The sequence below is a fragment of the Mesocricetus auratus genome, unplaced genomic scaffold, assembly GCF_017639785.1.
Source record: "Mesocricetus auratus isolate SY011 unplaced genomic scaffold, BCM_Maur_2.0 Super-Scaffold_100027, whole genome shotgun sequence".
Classification (NCBI taxonomy): Eukaryota; Metazoa; Chordata; class Mammalia; order Rodentia; family Cricetidae; genus Mesocricetus; species Mesocricetus auratus.
In genome coordinates, this window is record NW_024429208.1 from 23325135 (window position 1) to 23352376 (window position 27242).

Below are 27242 nucleotides of genomic sequence, written 5' to 3' on the forward strand. Positions count from 1 at the left end.
CAAGAAATAAATATTAGGAACAAAATATTAGGAACAATTGATCTAGTTGAGCTGGTGGATTGATGTGACTGATTTACTGCTTCCTGAGAAAGCTTGGGAAATTTCTTTTTCTTCCTTCTCAAGAGCTGGGTAGTTGGGTCTCAGTAATGTAAGTGGGCAGTTTGCTATTTCACCATAAAGAAAGGGATAAGGAAAGGGTCCTCCATTTCTCCCTGCCTCTTGTACCAGGAATTGAACCTAGGGCTAGTCAGGTGCTGCACCACTTAGCACCTCCTCAGCCCTTTCACCTTTTTGTTTTTATTATTTTGAGACAGAGTCTCACTAAGTTGCCCAGAATGGCCTTGAACTTGTGGTGCTCCTGTTTCAAAATATGTATTACTGGGCCTCCTGCACTAAGTGAACTTCTAGTGGGGATATTCTGTACCGTGGCCCTTGGGTAATGTTCATGTACTCCATTGGTTTAGTAGAAATGGTGAACCAGAAGTTAGAGTCTTTTGCAGGTTTGAGATGAGGGGAATTACATTTTGAGATTAGTCTTTGAGCCTTCGTTTCTTCACCATTAAAATGAGATTAAAGTAGATGGTCTTTGAGATTACTTCAAACAGTAACTTTTTATGACTTTGGAAGTCAGTAATCTAAAAAAAAATTAAAATTTGTGTATGTTTGTGTGCGTGAGTGTGTGTGTGTGTGTGTGTGTGTGTGTGTGTACCCCCACCCCATGTGTGCCTGTGGAGCCCAGAACAGAGTGTCACATCTTCTGAAACTGGAGTTATAGATGGTTGCAAGCAGCTTTGTGGGTGCTGGGAACTGAACCTGATTCTTCTGCAAGAGCAGCAAGCTTTTTCTAACTGCTAGGCCATCTCTCTACTCCCCAGAGTACTTTTTGAATCAGTTTCTTTAATTAGAGGTTCATTTCTTAGATTAGAAGCAGGTAGCAGGTGTGTAAGCCTACAGTTTGAGAAAGCCACACCCACAGGGACTTGGCCTTTGTAGACACCATTCTGGTCATTTGACAGTGTTGTCTCTCTTGGTTGTGGTGTAGTGAAGCTGTGGCTCCTTACTTTGGCCATTAAGATAAATGAGATGGGAGGAACTATGAGAACCGCAAGTGTTGAACCTGTGGATCTTCTGGTTTGCATCTCTCATAGTTTGATTCTGAAAAATGAGGTAGTAGGAAATAAAAATGAAACAGGTTTTCAATGTGATCTTTGGATCTCAGTATCTTTGCCTGCGAAGGACAAATCTGCTCTGATGACCTGTGATACTGTGATTGGTGAGCTTATCAGTTGAGTGGATACAGAGCTCAGTTACAGATGACTGGCCAAAGTCATGTTCAGTCCAAAGCCATTGTGCCCTAAACAACTTCAGTGGTAGAGATGTACAATTTCCTAGGATCTTGCAAAACACATGATCTAAAGGATATGAGCATTGTAATTATTTTACTTCAGCTGAATAAGTGTTGAATTCCTGCTGTGGTAAAGGTAGATGCTCTTCCATGTGTTGTAGGTTAATCGAACTTGTTTGTGTTCTTAATAGCACCTGAAGATGTGGATTAAAATCTTTGGACTGTTCTCCCTCATTGGGTGCAATGCTTTGCTCCAGGTCAGATTAAATCACAATGCCCCTAGGCTAATGCAGTTTGACTGTGACTGATGCATTAAAAAATGACCAAGTCAAGGCATGTTAGATGTTTAGCACATTAAAAGTGCAAAGAAGACATTGTACTGTGGTATAAGGATCAATCCTCTGCTGGGAAGTAGCTTTCCCAGAGCTCTAATTTTATAGTGATTTATAGAGGTCAAGAAAATAGTGTCTTCCTGGGTGAGCAACTGATACTCTGCCTAAGGTCTCAGTTATGGCCAGATGTGTACTGTGGGACAAACAGGCAATTAGCTTATATTCCACTATTTAAAAACCAGTAGCAAATTGTTGCAGGAGACAGTATGTATTAAGTTTTAGATTGGGATTGATTGAACTCATATGAAAATAAAAGAGGAGACAGATCTCTATGAAAGCAGATTTTCCTTCATCAGAACAATGAAGGGAGAATTCTCTTTGAGGGAATGGAGACTGTGTGCCCAGGTGCTTAAGGCTTTTATAGGGCAGCAAAGGGAACTTTTGGGGTAGAAGATTCTACATGCAGAGCTGTTCCTCTGCAATTTCGAGGTTATAAATACCAATGGAAGTTGGTATGTTGGTTTCTTATTAGGAGACCCTGGATCCTAACATCCTGAGGATGATGTTGTCAGTGTATCAATGTACTTGTTTTAGAATTTCTCAGCTCACCTGAGGTTTTTAGGTTATTAGCCCTTATTAAGTTCTTGTGCCAGTAGATATTGGTAGGTAGTTAGGACTGAAATATACAACTTTAGTTGGATGTGAATGGTGTCATATATCCAAAATATAGTCTGCCCTGAACTTAAATTATAAACAGAAAGCTCTTGGGGTACCATTGAATGTAATGTGTTATGCAATATTTTGCCTAGGGACAGTAAGAATCAAGAGTTGAAAGAACACTGGAAAGGTTAGGGTTGTAGTTGAGTGGTAGAGTATCCATCTGGTATGCAAGAAGCCCTTGGCTCAGTCCCCAGAACTGCAGCAGCAACAGAGAGAGGGAAGGTGGCTGAATATTGAATGAGGAAACTTAGGTTCTGACTTTCTATTCTGTCTTAAACCTTTCTGTAGGACCATAAGCATATCATTTCAAACCCATGGGGCCTCTGCTTATAAAGTGAGAATATTTATACTGTATTTGATCACTAAAGTTCCCTTTAGGTCCTAGATTCTGTGTTGGAGTATTGCATCAGGACCCAATTTGGGGTTTGTACTGTTGTCAAGACCCAAAGGAGCTGCCTTTTTCCAAGGAGATAATTCTGGGTTACTCCACAGAACTGCTCAACAAGCTGTCCATGTGGTGAGGTGCTTCTTCACTGGGGACTGAGCCTGCTCTTTGGAGTAACCCAAAGGACTTCAGGATGAAGCCAGAAGTGATTTCTGTGGTTACTTAGTTGCCTACACAAAAAGCTTGTCATGACCCATTTTCCTTTGTTATTATTCTGTCTTTTGAGATAGGGAATTTACAGTTAACTGAATTCCAGGGTTCCCATTCTCTTCCTGATAATCAACACAGTTGGGCCTAGAGAGACAACCAAGGGCTAAGGGCAGGAGCTGCTCTTACAGAAGAGCAGTACCACGTTGGGTGGTTTCCAACCACATGTAACTTGAAGAGGGACACACACACACACACACACACACACACACATACACGCACACTCTCTCTCTCTCACACACACACTCTCTCTCTCTCACACACACACTCTCTCTCACACACACACATACACTTGAAAATTAAAAATATTTTTTTTAAAAAGAATTGGCACAGCTATCAAGAAAATATGTTCTTTGCTGAACTTAATTTTGTAACTAATTAATGAAGACTGTCTGTATACTGGAATTTTAAGACTTTTGAGAATTGTTTTTCATTTCCTGTTCTTTACTTTGTCTCTAATGTTCTGTTATTTTTCATTTGGTGCTGTGAAGAATCAGTATCCAATGTTATCTTTTGACATTGCTGACATATAATTTTTATTATATGTGAATTAGGATTTAGTAACCCCACTCTGTAACATATTGTTGAACTATGTGGTTTGATTACAACTTTGACCCAAGTCATCTCTGGTAGAAATCATGGCATCCCTTTGATGGTGAAAGACTCCTGGTCTTTCCCAATTATTTTTTGCTGGATTTGCTGTAGCTTTGTAGAATTGAAGTTGTTGATAGCAGCAGTGGACTCTGGGGAATGGCCACCTGTTGTCGATAAGCTGTTTCCATGGATAGTCAGTCCACAGGGAACCTAAAAGTTGCCTAATGTTAATTGCCTTTTATTAGTCCAATTACTAAAGGTATTGTTTTAGTCCATTTGGGATGCTGTGTAACATAATGCCTTAAACATGGTTTATAAACAACAAAACCTCATTTATTTTTTTGACAGTATTGGAGGCTGGAAGTCTAAACTCAAGGCAGCGTAAGTTGAGGAACCACTTCTAGAAGTAGCACTCAGAAGAGAGTTCATACAAGGGGTTCCTAGGTGGTGACCATTTGCTGTGACCCCACTTAGAAAGAGCAGGTTTACTCTCTGGGGTCTATCTCTTGCCAGGGAACTAATTGTACTTGGGGATGTTCCTCTATGATCTCCTAACCTCTAAAGGTTTCTCCCTCCTGATAATGCTAGCTTGAGGGGTTGGTATCAGCAGAAATTTTGTGGGAGAATATAAGCATTTAGTCCATAGTAGGTTAAAGAAAAGTGTGTTAAGTACCCGTTCTATTTGTGAGATTTTGTGTTCTTAACAATTACAGATACCCAAGAGGAAGAAAATTCAAGCCAGTAGTACCACCTTTATGTCAAAACATCTACTTCTTTAGCTTTCCTTTTCTCCTAGTCTTACCATAGTTGATGGTAAACCACTTAACTAATCTCTCAAACTTGAACTTGAAATTTGGAATTATTTGTACTATTTTCCATAGTTTCTCATAGCCAAATTTTTTTGATCTAGTATCCTTTCTGTTGCTGTGATAAAACACTGAACAAAAGCATTGTAGGAAAGGAAAGAATGTATTTGGCCTATACTTCCAGGTCAGAGTCAGTTGTTGGGGGGAATCGGCTGAATTTGAAGCAGAAACCTCAGAGGAATGTTGCTTGCTGGTTTACTCTTAAGCGTAACTCAATACAGCCCAAGAACACCTACTTAGGGAATAGTGAAACCCACATTGGTCTGGGCCCTCCTATACCAATTAACAATCAAGACAGTTCCCCACAGACATGCCCACAGGCCAGTGTGATCTAGCAATCCCTCATTCCAGACTCTCTTCTTACATGACCAAGCTGCGTCTCGTTGACAGTTGAAGCTGACTGTGACAGTCACTAAATCTAGTTTCTGTAGCTTTAGAAATGTCTTTCAACTTACTAGCTGGGTAGCATGGCTTAAATCTATGATCCCAGCATATAGCATCATAAGATTACTGCTAGTTCAAGGCTATCCTAGGCTATGTAGTGAGTTCAAGGACAACCTAGGCTACAATGTTGAGATCTTGCCTTTAAAACAAAGCACAAACCACCCCAATTTTTCATTTGTTTTGACAATGAGGAGAGAAACATTTGTTTAGGGTTATGACTCCAGAGGGTTAAAGTCCATGTTGGTGAGAGAAGACATAGAAATATGGTGGCAGGAGCAGGAAACAAGCTAATCACATTTTGTTTTTTATCTGAACATAGGAAGTACAAAGCAAAAATGTGTATTTTTTTATCAGATTGATATAACGTTCCCAGTATATCATGTAAGGGCAAACCCGGTTGATACAACGTTTCAGTGTTATGTAAGGGTAAACCCAGTTGCTTTGTCTCTTGCCCTTTCCAGCCATCACTCAACTGAACTATTTGTTGCTGATGTCCATTCTTAGTCATCTTCACCAGTCTTTCAGAAAAAAAATTACTTCCATGTTCAACAATTTATGTCTGATATTTTTATCATACTGATTTGTTTCCCTTTACTCAGTATTATTTTCCACACATTTTTCTTTATAAAAAGATCTTTATTTTTAATGTTTCAACATGGATACATAAAATGTGCTACAATTTAACGATTTCTCTATCTGTGGACATTTACATTTCTTGAATTTTTTCTTTTACTATTACAAAGAATATTGAAAGGAACACACTTGAGCATTTCTGTCTGTGAACAAAATAAGAGGTTTATAGAAGTCCCCAAAGTGGTGTTTCTGGATCAAAGTAGATAAAGATTTACAATGTTAGTAGATGTCATTTACTTACTTAACCAAAACTTCATATTGATTTATAATTTTACCTGTCATGCTGTTTTCACTAAGCCTATTATCATTATTATTATTATATAATTATTGAGAAAGTGTTTGAGTATGTAGACTTGGCTAACTTGGAACTCAAACTCAGTATCCTCTTGGCCTGCCTCATCCTTCCAAATTCTGGGATTATAAGTATGGCATGCTTTTATGCCTTGTTTCCAAGCCCACTTAAAAAATTTATTTATTTTTATTTTATGTGCATTGGTGTTTTGCCATGGGTGTTGGGTCCCTGGAACTAGAATTACAGACAGTTGTGAGCTACCATGTGGGTGCTGGGACTTGAACTCGGGTCTTCTGGAAGAGCAGTCAGCACTCTTAGCCACTGAGCCCCCTGCCAAGCCCATCTTTAATATCCTCTCTGTCTCAGTTTTCTACTTTCCCTCCACTGTCCACAGTTGTGTTCAATTAAGAGTGTATGCCTGCTATATGGTGGAAACTCAGCAGTGGGTAGGCAGAAATGGTCCCTATCTGTGTAGCTTCACTTTTACCACATGGTAAGAACTTGTGCTGCTCCTGGGTTCTTTTTTTTTTTCTTTATGATAATGTAATTTTTAAAATTTAAATTAAAAACAAGCTTGCTTCACATGTCAATCCCAGCTCCCTCCTCCCCACCCCTCACCAACCCCCCCCACACCCCAAGCAATCCCCATACCGCTCCCCAGGGTATGAGGGATCTCCAAAGTCTGTCATATCATTCCAGGCAGGGCCTAGGCCCTCCCCCATGTGTCCAGGCTGAGAGAGCATCCCTCCATGTGAAATGGGCTCCCAAAGTCCATTGGTATTCGAGGGTTAAATACTGACCTACTACCCAAAGCCCCATAGATTGCCAAGGCCACCTCACTGACACACAAATTTAGGGGGTCTGGATTGGTCCCATGCTGACCTCTCAGCCATCAGTCTGGGGTCCATGAGCTCCCCTTTATTCAGGTCAGCAGGTTCTGTGGGCTTCACCAGCCTGGTCTTGACCCCTTTACTCATCACTCATCCCTCTCTGCATCTGGGTTCCAGGAGTTCAGTTCAGTGTTTAGCTGTGGGTGTCTGCCTCTGCTTCCATCAGTCATTGGATGAAGGCCCTAGGATGGCATATAAAGTAGTCCTCAATCTCATTATTGGGGAAGGGCATTTAAGGTAGCCTCTTCACTATTGCTTAGATTGCCAATTGGTGTCATCCTTGTAGACCTCTGAAAATCTCACTAGTGCTAGATCTCTCCTCAAACCTATAATGACTCCCTCTATTATAGTATTTCTCATCCTGCTCTCCTCTATTCCCCAACTCAACCTTCCTGCTCCCCCATGTCCTCTTCTCCCCTGCTTTTCTCCCCTTCTCTTTTTCCCAGCTTCTTCTCCCCTCCCCCCATGTTCCCAATCTGCTCAGGAAATCCTGTCCTATTCTCCTTCCCCAGGCTACCATGTATATCTCTCTTAGGGTCTTCCCTGTTTCTTAGACTCTCTGGTGGTGGGATTGTAGGCTGGCACTCCCCTGCTCCATGTCTAAAATCCATATATGAGTGAGTACATATCATGTTTGTCTTTTGGTGACTGGGTTACCTCACTCGGGATGGTTTCTTCTAGTGCCGTCTATTTGCCTGCAAATTTCAAGATTGCATTTTTTTTTTTGTCCTGCTGAGTAGTACTCCATTGTGTAAATGTACTGCATATTCTCTATCCACTCTTCAGTTGAGAGGCATCTAGGTTGCTTCCAGGTTCTGGCTATTACAAATAATGCTGCTATGAACATAGTGGAACAAATGTCCTGGTTGTATGAATGCGCATCTTTTGGGTATATGCCTAAGAGTGGAATTACTGGATTTTGTGATAGACTGATTCCCATTTTCCCGAGGAATCTCCATACTGATTTCCAAAGTGGCTGTCCGAGTTGGCACCCCCACCTGCAGTTGAGGAGTGTTCCCCTCTCTCCACATCCTCCCCACCATAAACTGTTGTTGGTGTTTTTGATTTTAGCCATTCTGACAGGAGTAAGATGGTATCTCAGAGTTGTTTTGATTTGCATTTCCCTAATGGCCAAGGATATTGAGCTCTTTCTCAAGTGTCTGTCAGCCATTTTAGACTCCTGTTGAGAATTCTCCATTTAATACTGTACCCCACTTTTAATTGGATCCTTTGGTGTTTTGGAGACTTGCTTTTTGAGTTCTTTGTAAATTTTGGAGATCAGTCCTATGTCAGATGTGGGGTTAGTGAATATCTTTTCCCATTCTGTGTCTTGTTGACTGGCCTTTGCCTTACAGAAGCTTCTCAGTTTCAGGAGGTCCCATTTATTAATTGTTGATCTCAGTGTCAGTGCTACTGGTGTTGTGTTCAGGAAGCTGTCTCCTGTACCAATTCATTCAAGGGTACCTCCCACTTTCTCTTCTAAGAGGTTCAGTGTGGCAGGATTTATGTTGAGGTCTTTGATCCATTTGGACTTAAGTTTTGTGCATGGTAATAGGTATAGATCTATCTGCAGTCTTCTACATGCCAGCATCCAGTTATGCCAACACCATTTGTTGAAGATGCTTTCTTTTTTCCATTGTGTAATTTTAGTTTCTTTGTCAAAAATCAAGTGTTTGTAGGTGTGTGTGTTACTATCAGGGTTTTCAATTCGATTTCATTGGTCTACCTGTCTATTTTTGTGCCAATACCAAGCTGTTTTCAGGACTATAGCTCTATCATAGAGCTCGAAGTCAGTGATGGTGATGCTTCCTGGGTTCTTTTTATGCATTTTTAATTGCTATATTCTTCCTGGTATGCCATTTTTTTTAAGTTCTGTAGGATTTTCTTTTACTTTTTAAACTAGCTTAAAATTGATCATCTCTCAAGCCACTCATGGTGTCACATGCCTTTAATCCCAGCATTTGAGGCAGAGGCAGACAAATTTCTATGAGTTAGAGGCCAGCCTGGTCTATGTAGTGAGTTCAAGGACAGCCATAGGAAGACCCCATTTCAAAACAAATGTATCAATAAAATTATTCTCTCTTGTTATCATTTTTCCCTTTAGTAGAGTTAGGTAGCCTTTCCTTGATGTTCTCTGGAGCAAGGAACTAGCTTTGTGCCTTAAAAATGTTAGAGAATGAGCCTGGTGGTGGTGGTGGTGGTGGTGCACGCCTTTAATCCCAACACTAGGGAGACAGAGACAGGTGAATCTCTGAATTTGAAACCAGCGTGGTCTATCAAGTTCCAGGACAGCTAGAGCTGTTAGAGAAACCCTGTCTCTAAAAACCAACCAACCAACCAACCAACCAACCAACCAACCAACCAACCAACCAAACAAACCCCAAGAAACTATTAGTGAAAGAAAAACAAAGAATCCAACAAACTAAGTTATGAAAGACACTATGGCCTAGTAAATAGGCACAAGGAAGGTCCTAGCCTTGTAGTCAGGGAGATAAGAAATAGAAGAGTAGACTGCTAGGCAGGTTGTGATAAGCCCATCACAAATTAATACTTGACAGAAATTTAGAGGTGAGTTTTTAAGAGTGAATGGCTCACTTGTAATCCTAGCTGCTTAGGAGGTTGAAGCAAGAGGATTTAGATTTGAGAACTGCTTTCCTTATAAAGTGAGTTCAAGACTAGCCTGGCAACTTAGTCATACCCTATGTGAAAATTAAAAGTTAAGAAGAGCTTGGGATGTCACTCAGTGGTAGAATATTTACCTGGAATCTGGCATGCATGAAGGAGGTCCTAGGTTCCATCACAGAGAGATTTTTACTGAGTCTGGTAAGTTTACAGGTGGGATTTCATTGTTGTTTATGTCAGATACTGTGTGGGATACAGTGATAATAAAATACTGTGCCAGACTTCAAGAGTGGGACTAGCCAACAGTAATCTCATAGTTGAATCTACCTCTATGAACCAAGAATTATTTTTCCTTTTTTTTCCTTCTTCAATAGAGTCTCATTATGTAGTCCATGCTGGCCTCAAACTTGTGGCACTGCTTCAACCTCTGAGTGCTGGTATTGTTTTCATGAACCACTTTGCATGCTTGATTTTTACATTTTCAGATTGCTGGCTAAAAAGAACATTTTGTGATATGGGAATTATCTGAAATTCAGATTTCAGGGTGCATATAGTTAAGTTGTGTAGGAACCCTACCGCACTCATTAGTACACAGAATCAGTTCATTGTCTGGATCCACAAAAGGGGAAAATTCAAACAGAGTAGGGGAAAAGTGGCACTCACATTGAGAACTGGTTTAAGAGAGAAACTGTCCCAGTATACTTGCAGTGAGATAAAGGTCTTAGCTAACACTGATGTGCTCAAGATTTGTCCTCTTATTTTACGAAATAGGCAGATCAAAAATTGTATCAAAGTCCTTGTGGCACTGTTAGATGGGAGCAGCTGGTGTAGAATCTTTGAAGGCTACAGAAGATGATAAGATTATTGCTAAGGTGCGGCCACATCATGAATAACAGTTTTGTCCTTGAAAAATGAGGATTTAAGAGCAGACTTTCTTTCTCTGAGTTTAGTAATGTTTTTGTTTTCCTTTTACATTTCTAGAAGGACTTTGAGCCTTACCTGGAGATTTTGGAGGCATATTCCACAAAAGCCAAGAATTATGTGAATGGGTATTGCACCAAATATGAGCCCTGGCAGCTAATTGCGTGGAGTGTCCTGTGTACCCTGCTGATAGTCTGGGTGTATGAGCTTATCTTCCAGCCAGAGAGTAAGTATATTACCCCTAGTGTAAAGGTGGGTTGGAATGTCACTCATGCTTGGTGTGTTGGAAGCATTTCTTTGTTTAGTTCTGCCTTTTAAAATCTATTTGGATGGGAAATAGACTGATTTATGAATTATGAAGTTCTATTAGTACTTTTGGGTAACTATTACTATTTATGGTTTTGTAGATCATTTTCATTTATAATTTACATATCATTTTCATTTATAATTTACATAAAAATTCCTTAGATATTTGTTACTAGATGACTCAGAGTGTAGCTTACACACTTTTCAATACCAGTTTCTTCCTAGAACATAATTGTGTTATTTGAGATTCCCAGACAGGGAAAGTCAGTTTAGAGACTAGATTGTTTTTATCTTTTTTAAAAACGATTTTGTTCTTACTCTTTTTATGTGCATTTGTGTTTTCTGAGCATGTGTGTCTGTGTGAGGGTATCAGAGCCCCTGGAACTGGAGTTAGAGACAGTTGGGAGCTGCCATGTGGGTGCTGGGGTTGAACCTGGGTCCTCTAGAAGAGCAGGCAGTGAGTGCTCTTAACCACTGAGTCATCTCTCCAGCCCCCCTTTTGTTTTTTAATCTTTTTATCATGCAGCCATTGGGCCATTTTAGTAGCATTGCAGTTACAGCAAAATAAATGTTGCAAAACATGACAGCCGAGAGGCAAGCTCCACTGCTTTAGAGCTTTTTAATTAAAGTGGAAATGAGACGTGACTGCCCTGTCTAAAATTATAGTTCACTGCCAGCTTTTAAAACACTGTTTAAACCCTGTCTTGAAGAAAAAAAAAAAAACAACCAAAAACAAGCAAACAAAAAAGCTACCACTGTCTTCAGTTTCTGTTCCTCATCCTCACTAGATTTTCTCCTACACTGTTGAGGAGACTGGCCTTTCATTTCAGCTCGTGGTCTACATGGTGGCTGAGGCTTAGTTGTCTATTCAGGTGTTCTTCTTACCAGCAAGTGTTTGGTTTTGATTCAGTGGCAAGGAGCCCATTATCATATTCATTTATTCATTTATCCACTCTATCTTACCCTTCCCCCTCCGTCTCTTCCTCCCTCCCTCCCTCTTCCCTCTCCTCTCCCCTCCCTCATTTCATCTAATATGTCTTGTCTTGTTTTGTTTCAGTTTGATATAGGGTCTCACTGTGTAGACCAGACTTGCTTGTAGCTTGCCGTGATCCTCCTGAATGCTGAGATTATAGTTGCATACCACCACCTCCTGAATGCTGAGATATAGTTGAAAAAAGCATGGCTATCTTTTTTTCTTTTTTTACTGTGATTGGACATACACATCTATATATACATCGTTGTTGCCTTTTAAAATTATTTTATATTTTGTGTGTGTGTTTGCCTACATATGTGTCTATGCACCATGTTCATATCTTATGTTACCTTTGGAAAGGGACTTGCTGGGATCAAGCACTGAGCCTTGTGCATGCTAGGCAAGTACTCTACCAATGAATTATGCTCCAGTCATTTTAAAGTATACAGTTTAGTGATGTTCACATTTAATTCACATTTACAATCTCTTTCTTCAGAATTTTCTCTTTAGTCTGAATGCATGGCGGTTTAACTTTGAACTCCCAGCTCTTGGAAAACTAAGGCAGGAAGATTGTTAAGTTTGAGGTTAGCCTGGACTATATTGACCTTGTCTCAAAACCCAGAAAATTTCAAAGTCTCCATTTCCCATTTTCCCTAACCCCTAAAAAAATCACCATTCTGGGTACTTTTCACTTTAAGATTGTATATTTATAAAACCAAAGTAAAGTTGGAGCTGTTGACATTTTTATTTGTTATGATTAGTATTAGTTTTAGGTATTTACTTCTTTAAATTAAAAAATGTATTTAACTGTAAATATTATGTTCAACATACTGTTTTGAAGTATGTATGCGTTACATAATGGCTAAATTGAGCTACTTAACATTGATTACCTCTGTTTTTTGTGGTTTGAGCCATGTATTTTGCTGAACTTGTAGCAGAAGCACAACCATCTTGGGTCCTGGTTTGCTGACCCTGAGCATTCCATATGAAAACTACCAAAACATATTAGTATGATAGGCTGTTTAAGTCTTTGTGGGTTGAACTCTAAGCCATTTTAGTTTTTAGTATGTATTTTCATTAAAAAGGAATCTGTGCTTATTTTCAGAAGCTTATACAATATGGATAAGCCACTGAGACCAATTAAAATCTTGCTACTAGAGAACACCAATTATATTGGTCAGGGTTCCTACAGGAACTGAACAAGTAAAATGAAAGAGATTCATTAAATTGGCTTACATGATAGGTACTGAGTAGGTGCAATAATGACTGTCTTGTCATTGGAAGTCTGAGGTACTGAGTAGGTACAATAATGACTGTCTTGGCATTGGAAGGCTGAGACCCTAATAGCTGCTCAGTCTGAAGCTGGGTCTATCATCAGTCCCAGTCTTGTGCTCAAGAGCCTGCCAAGAGGACTCATGAGTGCCACTGGCCTTAGTCTGCCTTGGAAGGCCAAAGATGGTAGGTTCCAATGGCTGAGAAGGATGATGGCAAAAGCATCATATCTGGGCTCCTGAAGGTGTGGCCCACCCTTGGAGAGGTTCTTCTCCCTAAGCTAATCCTTCCTGGAAATGCCCTGACAGAGGCTTGTCTCTTAGTTGATTCCAAATACATAGGAACTAGCAATCAAGATTAACCATCATACAACTGCCTGTCTATTTCTAATTTGAATTAGATTGAAGCAGACAAGATGGAGTTTTATAGGCTAAAACTAGGTGGACACTGACAGTTTCATTTGGCTTGCCAAATATACCCATACCTGTTTTTATTTTGTAACTTCCAAAAGGAATGTTGAACACAGATAAGAATGTTACTCCAAAGCTAGACATTGTAGCTTATGCCTGAAATCTCAACATTCAGGATGCTGAGGCAGGAGAGTCTGCAGGTGGGAGTGGGCATTGAACTAAATAAATAGCAAGTTCCAGACTAGCCTGGACTATAGAGTGAGACCCTGTCTTAGAAGGAAGGAAGGAAGGAAGGAAGGAAGGAAGAAAGGAAGGAAGGAAGGAAGAAAGAAAGGAAGGAAAGAAGGAAGGAAGGGTGGGTGGCATATCATTTTGATGGAATCATGGCATTGACTTTGCCCCCTTGATAATATTGGAATATGCTACATAGTAGAACAATCAAGTTATTTGTAGTGTAGTGAACTTGAAAGTCTAGAATCTAGCCTAGTGTTAAATCTGACTGATCTTTAAACTCTGTTCTCCTCCTGAGGGTAGTGAGGGTAACTGTGGAGCATATAGTGGAAGTCAAGGGAAGTAAGAACCTGGGGAGGGGTTGGCAAGCTGTCTGAAGTCCCAGTTCTTCCTGAATTCTGACTGGGGAATATGAGCTCATAGTTTACCCCTGTGTACTGTTGGTTTTTATTATGACTCTGCAGGTAAAGACACTTGCTGTTCAAGTCTGGATATCTGAGTTTGAGTTTCTAGCACCCATGTAAAAAAGCCAGGCACAGTTACATGTGTCTGTAATCTCAGTGTGCCTATGGCAAGACAGGAGGTAGAGACAGGAGAATCCTTGGAAATCCACAGCCTGTATACACTGTAGCGAACAGCAAAGAGACCCTGTCTCAATGTGGAAGGAAAGGACCATTACTTGAAGTTGTCCTCTGACTTCTACAAGTGCCATGTCCATCCCTTCCCAAATATATTAAAGAAATTTTCACTTTATATGTTTGTTCATGTGACCCTGGTTGTCCTGGAACTCATTGTGTAGACCAGACTAGCCTCAAACTCACAGAGGTCTGCCTCTGTGCCACCACACTCAGAAGAAGGAAATTTAAAATCTTTATTTATCATGGAGGTGTGTACATAAGTACATGAATATATAGGATGTATCTGTGTGCCACAGCACACGTGGTCAGAGGTTAACTCTGGTGTCAATTTCCACTTTCTACCTTTATGTGGGTTCCCAAGATTAAATTCAGGTAGTCAGACAGCATGTACCTTTCTTTACCTGATGAATCATCTCACTGGTCCAGAAGAATTTTTGTCTGTTTTGTTTTGTTTTTCAAGACAAAGTTTCTCTGTGTAACAGTTCTGGTTGTTCTGAAACTCACTCTGTAGGTCATGCTGGCTGGTCTCAAACTCACAGAGATCTGCCTGCCTCTGCCTTCCAAGTGCTGGGATTAAAGGCGTGTGCCACCAAACTGAGCAAGAGCCTTTAATATAGAAGAAGGGATACAGTTAATTCATGTAAAGAGATGTAGTTGTATGTTGTAGTGTCTAGGAGAAAACTCTGAAAACAAAATAGTGCCATAAGTGAGTGGCTCCAGTCTCTCTTGTTGCTTTATTGCAGTCCGGTTTCAGTGGTTCTGTCGCTGGGATTTACAGTGTTGATGGGTATTGTAGTAGAAGGACTGTGCCACCTAAAGCAAGCGCAGTAAAACAAAGATGCAGGCAGGCCTCGATGAGGAGACATGCCTGTGAGGCACCAAGTTAGGAGTTGCCCTACCCAGGTCCCATAGGAATGCAACCAAGGTTTGTTTTCAGTTCATGACTCAGATAAAAGCTGGTCTAGGGTCTTCTAGTTGCAAAAGAATAACAAAAAAAAAATCTCTGCAGTGCATTTGAAGCAGTGTAGAGTCCTGGGAGCCCTAGATTTAAAAAGTTGAAGACTTCACTTAACTCCTGCTCTCTCAGTCCTCTGAACTGTGTATTGAACATGTTCTAATTCTCCGACCTTCAGTTACCTTTTATGTCTGTCATTCTTAGATAGCTTGTAAAGCCTTCTAGCCCAGCCTTAAAGTGCTGCATGCAGGATCAGTGGGTGTATATTCAGTGTGAATGCACAAGTGGCCTGCCAACTTGTTGATTTATAATTATTAAAGTTGACAGGGCCAGGATTCTTTGTCCTTTGTAACTGCCCCAAAGTGGATTCTGACATCCATGGTTTTTCAGGTTCCTTTTAGGTCTAGAAAATGTAGTCAGGGTCAGTGTTGCTTGAGAGACTGAAATATAGGTTCTGGAAGAAAGCATGAGTTAGCCATTGCTTTGGGGGTAGAGAGACTTGTGAACATTTGGAAACCTTGGAAAGGTCAAGAACTATAGAATACGCCTATCATTTTGACTGGCAATTCTACTTCTGGAGATTTACTCCATGGATATACTTCTGTGTGTGCAGTATGGTGTGTATTAAAAAATTATTTATTTTTAACATGGTTCCTAGCAGCAAGACTTGTGAAGAGCCTGTGTGTCCTTTAGTGAGGAGAAGATTAAATAGATCATGGAACTTTCCTTTAATGGATGCACATGCGCATGCACACCGGCACACAGATGAGCATGAGTACACATCTGCTCATACCTTATACACACAGACAGGAGCGGATGAGGAATTGCTAATCTTTAATATTTCTGAGTGGGAAAACAAGTAGTACAGTAGTAGGCTCTGCCACCTCTTCAGGAAAAGAGAGAAATAAATGAGAATTTTTTTTTCCTGTACCGGTAAATGCATCAAATTTTAGAAGTGTATGCTGGAAACAAAGTGCTTATGTAAGGGCAGGATGAGGTCTGGATGGAAGGAAATGAGAGTAAAGAAACATTATCACATGTGCTTATTTATTGAAATTTTGGGCTACATAAATATATTACTTAAAAATTAAAAGAAACTTTCCCTCTGGTGGAAGTGAAGTGGTAAGAGACACCTGAATATTGCTGTCTGTTGACTAGTAGGTTATATCTGTGGAATTTCATGTAACTAATAGAACTATTTGTTTCTTGTAGGTTTATGGTCACGGTTTAAAAAGAAATTATTTAAGCTAGTAAGGAAGATGCCATATATTGGACGAAAGGTAGGTACGGTCTGTGCAGGGCTTTCCCTGCTTGGCATGTATGCCTCTTCTTCCTGTTGACGGATCAATATTCTCAAGGAAGAGGAACTATTTTTGTCCCCCAAAGTTATGGGGCATTTGACAGTGTTTGGAAACTGGTTAGGTTGTGACAACTCCAATGGTAGGCTCCTGGCATCTATGGCTGGAGGCTGGGCGGCTGTAAGACACTTCCAAGTGCATGGCATGGATGGCCCCACAGCAGTTATATCTGCCTTAAGGTGTTGGAAAGACCACCTTTGAGAAACCTTACTTTCTCCAAAGGAGAGATGAGGAATATTCTAAGAACAACTTGAAATTAGAAAACCTACTGAATGAAGTCTTGCTGTGCTTTAAAACAGTATTTGGCTGGACCGAATTTATATACTTGTCTGGGGATTAGATTGCAGGTTGGCAAATTTTCTGTGAAGAACCAGACATTCTTGACTCTGTGGGTCCCAGGAACAGGATAGGTAAGGAATGAACCTGTTTCTGTTCCAGGGAAACTACATGCACAAAAACAGGAGGTCTCTGCCAATAGCTCCCTGACTCCAGGGTTGGAAACTTAAGAGAGATAGCAACTGTCTTCTTGCTCTTTGTCCTCTTTATAGTAGACTTGCTCTCTTCACTGTGTCCTCTCTGCTGTCACTCCCACTGGGGTAAGACATTTCTCCTCAGGGCTGGGCTCTTTATCAAGGGGGAGGTAAACCAGACAGGCTCCTTACAAGGTGTAAAGACCTGTGAATTCTGAGTGTCTTCAGAGTCCCAGTGCCCTGCTCTGACATGTCTCTCACCTTCTCTCTGGCTTTTCCTAACTCTATTATTTCAGGTTTTCCTACAGTTAGGATTTTGAGTCTCCTAGAGTGGGGGAAGGGAGGCTACCGTGAAAGATCGGCTGTGTCCCAAGGGAGAGGAGGACTCCCCATTAGTATTCCTTATGATTTTAATGCCTCCACCTTTCTCCCTCAGTTATAAGAATGATTTGATTTAACTGATTGATTGGTTTTTGCAGTGTTGGGAACCATAACAGGTACCTCATACAGAAAAGGCAAACTTTCTGCTACCAATCTGTATTCCCAGAGAAACATTCTTTCTTTGGTGATGGTAGTGGTGGGACTGGGGGTTGAATCTGGGACCTCATCACTGCAAGGCAGTCACTTGACTGCTGAGCAGCAGTAAAATGTCTTTTTGTTGAGGTTTGGTGGCATCACTGTCGGTGGTGGTGGTGGTGGCATCATTGTCAGTGGTGGTGGTGGTGGTGATGACTCTACAGCTGAGCTGCATTCCTAGCTCCTCGAAGTTTTTGAGACAAATAAATGATAGGATTCCAGAATTCATAAATTTATAAAATTATAGAATTGAAGATCCTTAGAGGTCATGTAAGTAACTTCATTTTTCAGAAGCAGATTCTGAGGCTTAGAGACAGGAAGTTATTGTCTGTGTACACATGTGTGCTTTCTCAATCCTAGTTGTTTTTACTATTTTGCTAGTTGAATGGCAGCAAGTCCTTTCTCTTGTGGAACTTTCTTTTTAGTAGAAAAGACAGAAAGCAAACAAATGTAACATTTGCATTTTATAATTTTGTAAAAATTTAAATACAACATTTTTATGTAGTATAAAAATTTTTATATAAATATGAAAATTAAAAATTCATGAAAAATGAATTTTATAATGGATGCAAGAATTGGGAATAGGAAGAACTTGCTGTGCTTTTTAATATACTTCCCAATGGGATTTTTTTTTGGAGGGGGGTCTGTTTTCCCTTCTTAAAACAGTGTGATCTATCCATGAGCATTCAGCTTTCATAGTTTGTTCCTGTTGTATGGTTGCTGTACATGCAGCATGATCTATTTATGACTTAAAACTTGCCTCTATGTTCATAGCATGCATCAGCATTGTTCAGCTGTCTGCTGCCTGCAGTGCTGGCATGCTCTAAAGGAGTAGCTGTTCTGTGGCTTCACTGAAGGCTGCATGTGAGAAGATCCTCCGTATTCTAATCATCCGTGGTCAGGACTGAGAAAAAGGAAAATTGGTGTGAGACCCTGGGCATTAGACTTTACTGACTATATTGCCGAAGCCACAGCACTGTTAGCATATAGATTGAATGTAACAGATAGCCTTTTTCTCCACATTTACCACTCAAGAGTTTCAAAAGTAGCAGCGCCTGCTGTTTTGTGTTTATAATTTGCTGTTGTTTCTCTCCTGAGCCCCATTTGTAGAATTTTGTTTCTCTTGCTAAAAATAAGCTTCATGAGATGAAGACTATTTTTTTTTAATACTGTATATCGGGTTTTTGTTTTTTTGTTTGTTTGTTTTGTTTTTGCTTTTTGTTTTGTTTTTTCAAGACAGTGTTTCTCTTGTTTAACAGCTCTGACTGTCCTGAAACTCACTTTGTAGACCAGGCTGGCTTCGAACTCAGAGATTCACCTGAGTCTGCCTCTCAAGTGCTGGGATTAAAGGTGTGTGCCTCCATCTCCCAGCCGTTTTTTTTTTTTTTTTTAATGGCTGTATCCCTAGCCCGGAGTAGTAGTAGTTCAGCAGATATTTGTTGCACAAATGAGTAAGTAAATGAATGAAAGAAATGGCTCAGAAAATGTGGCTATGAAGATGGAAAAGAATCATAGTTGATAAATTACATGGCAGAAATGCTAGTTCCTCCTAGCATTTTTGGGTCAGATGGGTCAAGCTGCCCATAGCAGTTTAAGATGTAGTATATTCATTGTGGCAATTCTTAGGTCTGTGTGGATACGTCGGGAGCTGTATGGATCTCCATACTTGGGGTACTTTACAGGTGTCTGTTGAAGTTATCCATCAATTGCAAAACAGCCCGGATCCCCTTTTACTGTAACTTGGCGTGTTTTATGACTGTCTGTCCATCACAGTGTTGCTGTTGACAACACAGCAACAAAGGCTTAATGTTGCTGCACTCAGGCTAGTGCTGACTGAAGTCAGTTCAAACCAAGTGCAGGGCAGTGTTGGTGATGTCAGCACAAAGGGGGAAATTTAATGCATCTTTGACTTGTAGAAGGAAAGCTGGCTTTTTAAATTTCTAAGAGTCATTGTACACACTGGCTGGCTAAACATATAAAATGTTCGTTTTCCTTTAAAAAAAGGAATAAATCCCTTCTAATTTAGTAGCGCCTATGCAGTGTCTGGTGTTGGGCTGTTGCCTGCATCTCAGAGATAGCCTTTCTACTCTCTGTACTTCACTCTTTTACCTTCCAGTTAACTTTTTTTTCTTTATCCTTGGAGATCGAAGAACAGTTGAATAAGACCAAGAAGGATGTTATCAAGCACATGCCTTTCCTGAAGATGAATAAAGAGTACGTGAAAACTCTACCTGCTCAGGGCCTGAGCACAGCTGAGGTTCTGGAGAAACTCAAGGAGTACAGTTCCATGGGTAAGCCTTGGCCTAGGGATGCTGCCTCTGTCCTTGTCACCGGCTAATGTTGACATAGGTCAATGATCACATTGCTGGAGGACCCATTCTGTACTTTAAAGAGCAGATTTCATATTACAGATGAAATACAGATTTCTGTCAAAATTATGATATCTCTTTCAAGGCATAGAAGATTACTGAAGACATTTACTGTAGCTCCACCATCCGAAGATGAACACAGAGCTGGGTGTGTCAGTGCTTGCCCGTAATTCTACTACTTATGAGGATGAGATAAAAGGGTTCCTGCAAGCCCAAGACCAGCCCAGGCCAGCTAGGGCTTATATAGATACTTTCCAAAAAAATAAAAACAAGCAAAATGTAAAAAAAAAATCAAAAAAGCTGAGCACAAATGATAGAGACAGGTAGGCAGGGGCTAGAGAGATGGCTTAATACTTAAGAGCCCTGGCTGCTCTACCAGATGCCTGGGGTTCAGTTCCCAGCACCCACCTGGTGGTCACAACTATTTATAAACTCTAGTTCCAGGGGATCCAGTTCCCTCTTCTGGCCTCCCTGGCATGAAGCATGCACATTGATGCACAGACATACATGCAGGCAAAACACCCATAAACATAAAAAAATTTTTTGAGGAAAAAAAAGACATAAGTAGGTAGATAGATGAATGGACAGTTGATCTGCGTGGGTGTATATATATATATATATATCTACATCTATTGAGCTATACAAATGTATATTGTTCTTCTATATGCATTGACACATACTATGTTCAAAAGCATAGCCTGAGAATCACTCAGGTTCACAGATGCTTACATTTTCAACTGTAATATGACCTTCTTTGTGCTCCAGTTTTTCCTTAAAATCTCTACTTCCCCCAGAGTTGGATTAAGAGATTAAAGGAAATCATACATGCAAACACATAGTACCTGACATGTCATCTATCAGTTGTCCAATAAGTGTTAAGTATTACTGCTATTAGTAACATAAACACATGTGTGTCTGTTTTAGGTACAACTTTAAAAAGTAGCCTTTTGGTTTTTGAAACAGGGACTTAATAGAGCTGGAGATGACCTTGAATATTTGATCTTCCTGCTGTTGCTTCCCATGAGCTTGGATTGCAAGATGTGTCACCATGCCCAGTTTATGAGTGCTAGCACTGAACCCAGGGCATGCCAGTCAAGTGCTTACCAACTGGGCAACATCTCCTTCCAAATACGGTTTTTAGTTTGACATTTTAAATTTACAAACAAGTGACAAAAATGGCAAAGCAATTTCCTCTGTGCTCCTCATCCTAGTTGTAAAGCATGTTTACATTTGTCAAAATTAGAAAAATAGCACTAGTATGAAGTAGGAACAAATTCTATTTAATTATTTTTTTCTACTCACATACATTTTTATATTCTAGGGCCCAATTCAGATTACATTTTGACAAACAGCCTTTAAAGTTTCTAATTGATACATACAGATTTCTTGATATTGTATGGTACAGAATTACATATAGTCTGGGACAAGTATGTCCAACCTGTAGCCCACAAAAATGTTTCCCAAGATAGATGCAAATGAGGCTCAACATGTATGTAGATGATAGTGCCATATTATAATGTTAAAAGATTGAGCTCTCCTTGTCTAGGATGTGATGATATAGGAGTTAGTAACTCTGGGGCCTGCATTGTGTAGATTTCCATGTGTTTCAGGGCATGTTGCTGCCATCCTTCCTTTGTTTCTTATGTTATAACCCAGCTATTTTTTTTAAATAGTTAAAGAGCAGTGTGTGAAACCATGCTTCCTGTCTATCCTTAAGCATGGTGACCACAGGCCTGAAGACATGTCCTATAAGAGAAGAATGAAAGTCAGACTGGAGCCACACATGGCTGTAGGAAGGAGGGCTTTATATACACATTTGCTGTTCAGCCTTCTGCTCTTGCTAGAACTGGAGAACTCTGCTTTGGAAGGCTGCTGGTTCCATGTACTTTTTAGTTAGTTTGTTTCTGTCTCTCTCAGACCACTTTTAATAGGATGTAGCCTGTGGTAGCAGAAAGACCTGAAGGACCCACTCAGCAGATTTGTTAGTGTAATACAGAATGTTTCTGTGACAGCACGTGGAACTCTAGTGGGGAGCCCTTCTTGCCTTGTCTCATGGTCATTGAATGTTAGTTACGGCATGGACAAGTGGCTACTGCAGTGTGGATTTTCAGGCCTGGAAGAAAGGGGGGAGCCTGACCTGGAGGTGCTCCTCCATCGGTATGCTTTGTGCTCTGGCTGGAGTTCGTATAGTGATACTTCAATTTGCTCTTTTCTGTCAGCTCGGCTTATAGCAGTTCCTACACTTCCTGGGACTGGATAGGGAAATGAGGGGATGGAGATGCTACTACGGAAAAGGGTCGTATAGAGAACAGGAAATGCATGGAGGCAAAGGGCAGCTTTTATGTTGAGAGAATGTAGCTGTGGGTGAGGACAACATTACTGTCTATCCGCATTATACCTTGGTGCAGTTCCTATGTTTTCCCACAATTAATGAATGATCTTTCATCTCCATTTTGCTGTGGTAAGTCAGTATTGAAATTCTTTTGTTTTTAATATCAGAATAGCCTGAGTTTCTACTTAACTTATTCTTTTACTCTGCCTAAAAATACTTACTTTTAATTATATGTATGGGTGTGTGTCTGTGTGGGAATATATATATTTGAGTGCAGGTCCCCTCAGAAGCTAGGAGAATGCATTGGGTCACCTTGATCTGGAGATACAGGAAGTTGTGAGCTGCTTGGTATGGGCACTGGGATCCAGACTCTGATCCTCTGCAAGAGAATACAAATTCTTAACTGCTGAGCCATATGTCTGGTTCCTGTTTTGTTTTGTTTTTTTACCCATATGCACTGAAGTTTTTGTCTGTGCTGTTTGTATTAATGCCTGTCTTCCCAGTGACGCCTGCTTGCTGACTGAGGGATCTTGACTTTTTCTGCAGATATCTTCTGGCAAGAAGGGAAAGCCTCAGGAGCTGTGTACAGTGGGGAACAGAAGCTCACAGAGCTGCTGGTGCAGGTAAACACTGGGTGCTTGTGTGTATAGGTGCTATCCCTAGTTCATTTAATTATTTAATTTCCTTTTTGTGATAATAATAATAGTAGTAGTAGTAATAACAGCACTTCGGGGAAGTTTGCTGTTAAAATAAAACCATATCAGTTTAGAAGTTTCTTTTCACACAAACAGGTGAATGTGCGTAATAATGTCAAATGCATCTTCAGACTGAAAAGATGAAATGTCATTTATATCTCTGGGCTTTACTAGAGGAAGCCATATTTCTATTGAAGGAGCCTGCTGTTTTTATTTGTTGAGACAGAGTCTCTGTATAGCCCTGGCTGTCCTTGAACTACTTATGCAGACCAGGCTGTTTAAAACTCACAGAGATCCTCCTCCCTCTGCCTCCTATGTGCTGGGACTAAAGGTCTGTTCCGCTATGCTGGGCTTCATTTGAAATTTTTCATGCTAGAACTGATGTTGTTTGATACAGGTGTCAGGGCATATCAGGGCTGCTAGGTCCCAATGTTCTCAAAGCATACCCCACAAGGTGATCGATGATCCTGACTTTATTTAGACTGGCTTGTTGCTTCTTCCATTTGTAATCAAGCTTAGTTTTGAAAGCCACTTTTTACATGAAATTATAGTTAAAGTCGTGATCTTTCAGGCCTGCTGTTTAAGTACTGTGAAACATACACACACCTCAGTATTAGAGGTTTTACTTAGCTATATATATCTTGGCATAATGTCCAGGTCATAATTCTGTGTTCCAACTTTTCATATCTGTAGATGAAGCTCAAGTTCTCATGCAGTTGGAATGGGGTCTCTTTACAGCTCCTTCTTGTCATTTCTATCATCCTTGACGCCTCCGTGTCTTGTTTTCCTCCCACATTTCTTCCTTCCTGTTTGTGTGATGAGTTCCCATTCTCTCCTGAGGTTCTGATCACACACCTCTAGAGCACCCAGGATGTTAGTTCCCTCATCAGGGCCCCTTAGCACAAACAGACACATTAACTCCACAGCAGTGGCTGCTTTATGGCAGGCAAACCGTCATTGATTTTCTTGTTGCATTGTTTTCATGTTTATTTACCCTGTACGGTAAATACCATCAGTCTCCTTTGCATATGAGGAGACTGTGTGACTAAAAATTATAGGAAAAGCTGTATGATTTCAAAGGGAAGGTGATCTGTTGGTGTTATAGTTTAATACTTTTTTTTTTTTTTTTGAGACAGGGTTTCTCTGTGTAGCCCTGGCTGTCCTGGAACTCACTCTGTAGACCAGGCTGGCCTCAAACTCAGAGATCTGCCTGCCTCTGCCTTCTGGGGGCTGAGATTAAAGCTGAATGCCACCATCACCTGGCACAGTTTAATACTTTGAACTGCATTTCTATTTCTTCCCTTATCACATTGCAAAACCACTTGTGTCCATGTCTGTCTCTTCCGTTATATTTTGATCTTTAAGTTGGGGATAGGTCCTACCCTTTTTCCTGTTCTCACTCTTGGACCCTAACCCTGAAGACTTTACTCAGCACATCGTTTCTTGCCCTGTTTGGTGTGACAGCCTGTCTTATGTTATACCTCTCTGCATTTCTTTGCAGGCTTATGGGGAGTTTGCATGGAGCAATCCACTGCATCCAGATATCTTCCCTGGACTACGGAAGTTAGAGGCAGAAATTGTAAGGATGGCTTGTTCCCTCTTCAATGGGGGACCAGATTCCTGTGGATGTGTAAGTGGCTTATAATAGAAGTTTTAAAATAGTCTACTATACAATCACTACATTGTTATTATAGAATGATCTAGAGGAAGTGCAATTTTAAAATGTTACTTGTACTTTTGGAATCCTGAGTGTCAACATTTTGGTATATATTTTAGGTATTTTTTTCTCTTCAGTTTCGTGTTCTCACAAATCTTTAAGCCTATATAAAGTTGCTAGGACAGTTTGAAGAACAGTGTGGGTTCACCAGGTGTTTTGTCACATCTCTCTACTTGACTATTCCCCCTCTTTTCACCTACTCATCCATATACCTATTAATTGCCATTTATCTACCCCCCCCCATTTCTTTTTGAGATGGAGTCAAGCTCAGGCTGGCCTCGAACCTCTTTGTAGCTGAGGGTAACCTTGAACTCCTAAAACTCCTGCCTCCTTCTTCCAAGTGCTGTGATTGTTGGTATGTTGGCTTTTTCGGCATTTTTTGTTAAAGTGCTTTTCTTAACCCCAGTGAAAAGGCCACTTTCTTCCATACTGATAAGGTTTATGTGTTGTACAGAGGGGAGTTTGGGGCTTTCTATAGTCTCCTGTTGCTCTGTGGTCTTGGGCAAACCCCTGGTGGACACATTGTTAGAGGAAAATCTGGCTTTGTCAGATAGTCTTGTAGAAACTTGGGTTGTGCTTTGTTTTAGGGTTCAGCTAGTTCTTAATGTTACTTCAGTGATGGATATAATTGTTAATGCTTTGTCAAGCTTTTTTAGTTTTTTTGTTAGAAAAATCGCTTAGGGTATCAACTGTGTGTTGCTGGAAATAGAAGTGCTGTCCTATTTTTCTCACATGACAAGTCTAAATCAGTGGAAAGCCCCTTTCCCTCTGAATCTTCTTACCCTCACATCTTTTTTAAAATTAGTTATTTATTCATTTAATTTTTATGTGCGCTGGTATCTGACCTGTGTGTCTGTCTGTGTGAGGGTGTTGGATCCACTGGAACTGGAGTCACAGACAGTTGTTTTGGTTTTTTGGTTTTTTTTTTGTTTTTTTTCTTTACGAGACAGGGTTTCTCTGTATTGTTTTGGAGGCTGTTGGTCCAGCCTGGCCTCGAACTCACAGAGATCCTCCTGCCTCTGCCTCCCAAGTGCTGGGATTAAAGGCGTGCGCCACCACCGCCCGGCTGTCACAGACAGTTGTGAGCTGCCCTGTGGGAGCTGGAAACTGAACCTGCGTCCCTTGGAAGGGCAGCTAGTGCTCTTAACCACGGAGCCCACTCTCCAGTCCCACCCTCACGTCTCCTCTAGGCTATGTAGGCATTTGCATGATTCCTTGAGTCTCCAGCTGTCCAGGCATTGACTACACTACACAGCTCTCTAAGTAGAGAGTGGCATTGGTCTGTCTCTTTCTAACTCTGGATTCACTATAAACATATCTCAGACCTTTTTTTCTGAGTCAGAATTTGTATTTTCAGGGGTGTTGATTCTGTTTCTTGCTGTTCTTGACATATTTACTCCTTCTGTGGGAGTGCCATTTGCTCTTTGTCATTGATGTGTGTCTCATTTTGTTGTTGTTGGGTTTTTTTGGTCTGGTTTTGATCTGTTGTACTGAATTATGATTTTATGTACTAGAGCAGTGGTTCTTAACCGGTAGATCAAGACTATCAGAAATATGCATTTCTAGTGATCTTAGGAACTGAGACAACTAGCACTCAGTAGCAAAATTACAGTTATGAAGTAGCAATAAAAATTAATTTATGGCTGAGGGCTCCCAAGACCACTGGAAATATGTGTTTTCCAATAGTCTTGACCTACAATTTGGGAACCAAAGTGCTATGGTGAGAAACCATTATGAGAAAGCACCTTCAGCTGTTTCCTTACAAAGTTGGGCTTTTATTTTTCATACACCAACCCCATGTTTACAATAGTCACCATTTGTTTCGTCCTGGTTCTTGCAGTGGTCTCTCCTGATGGTCTGTTTGTGCTGACTCAAGATGGGTGACTTGTCTGCCCAGCTGGCTGAAGTTTTGTTCCTCCTTTATTTGAACTTTAGGGTCTGTTCTTCAGAGATTGTATTAAAAGTGCTGTCTGCACAGTTGAAAGAGGGTAGTCTACTTTGAGCTTTAATTCACCACGAATCCCGGAGATCTTTACTCATTTGCTGTTCTGTCTTTTTGTGTGTTTCTATCTCCCATCATTCATGTCCACTACACACAGAAAGGAAGAGGATAAGAAACCTCTGCCTTTCTGAAGATGTGGCCAGGAGGGTGTGGTCATGAGACTTTCCCAGACTTTGCTGACAACCCTGATTTCCAGGGTCCACTGGGCATCATTTCATTGTATCTCTGAATCTGTAGTGTGCTACTGTTTCTTTGTCAGTGTTTGAAATTTGTTACATAGCTTTCTCTTTCCTTGTTTGGGGGTGATTATTGCAGAGCTCTTGGGGTTGTTGTTGTTTCCTTACTCATTTCTTTGAAGTAATAAGTAATCAGCCTTCCATATTAATACAGAAATACAATCCTAAGGACTGTCATACTGCTGCAGTTAAACCTTGTGTTTCTCCAGTTATCCTCTTTTTAGTGGTGTGGCAGGGACCAGGAGAAAGGATGATGTCCAATTCCCAGTCTCTTCTTGTGTTTAGACTTCTATAGAATGTTCTCCTTGTTTCCCTCTCTCCTTCCCCTTGGTCTCTTTCTCTTTTTTTGTCTTTGCTTCTCTCTGTATGTCTCTCTTGATGGACTGTTTTT

At 40.5% G+C, this 27242-nt stretch overlaps 1 protein-coding gene across 2 annotated transcripts in view; it reads left to right on the plus strand.

The window, feature by feature from the left end:
• The window catches only part of Sgpl1 (sphingosine-1-phosphate lyase 1), a 51182-nt gene that overhangs the window by 12699 nt on the left and 11241 nt on the right, over positions 1-27242 (plus strand). For both annotated transcript variants that reach the window (XM_005070841.4, XM_013113939.3), the window contains exons 3-7: positions 10372-10537; positions 16309-16376; positions 19644-19791; positions 22748-22824; positions 24398-24526. In XM_005070841.4, coding sequence (XP_005070898.1) covers positions 10372-10537; positions 16309-16376; positions 19644-19791; positions 22748-22824; positions 24398-24526 — 588 coding nt within the window. The remainder of the gene's footprint in view (positions 1-10371; positions 10538-16308; positions 16377-19643; positions 19792-22747; positions 22825-24397; positions 24527-27242) is intronic.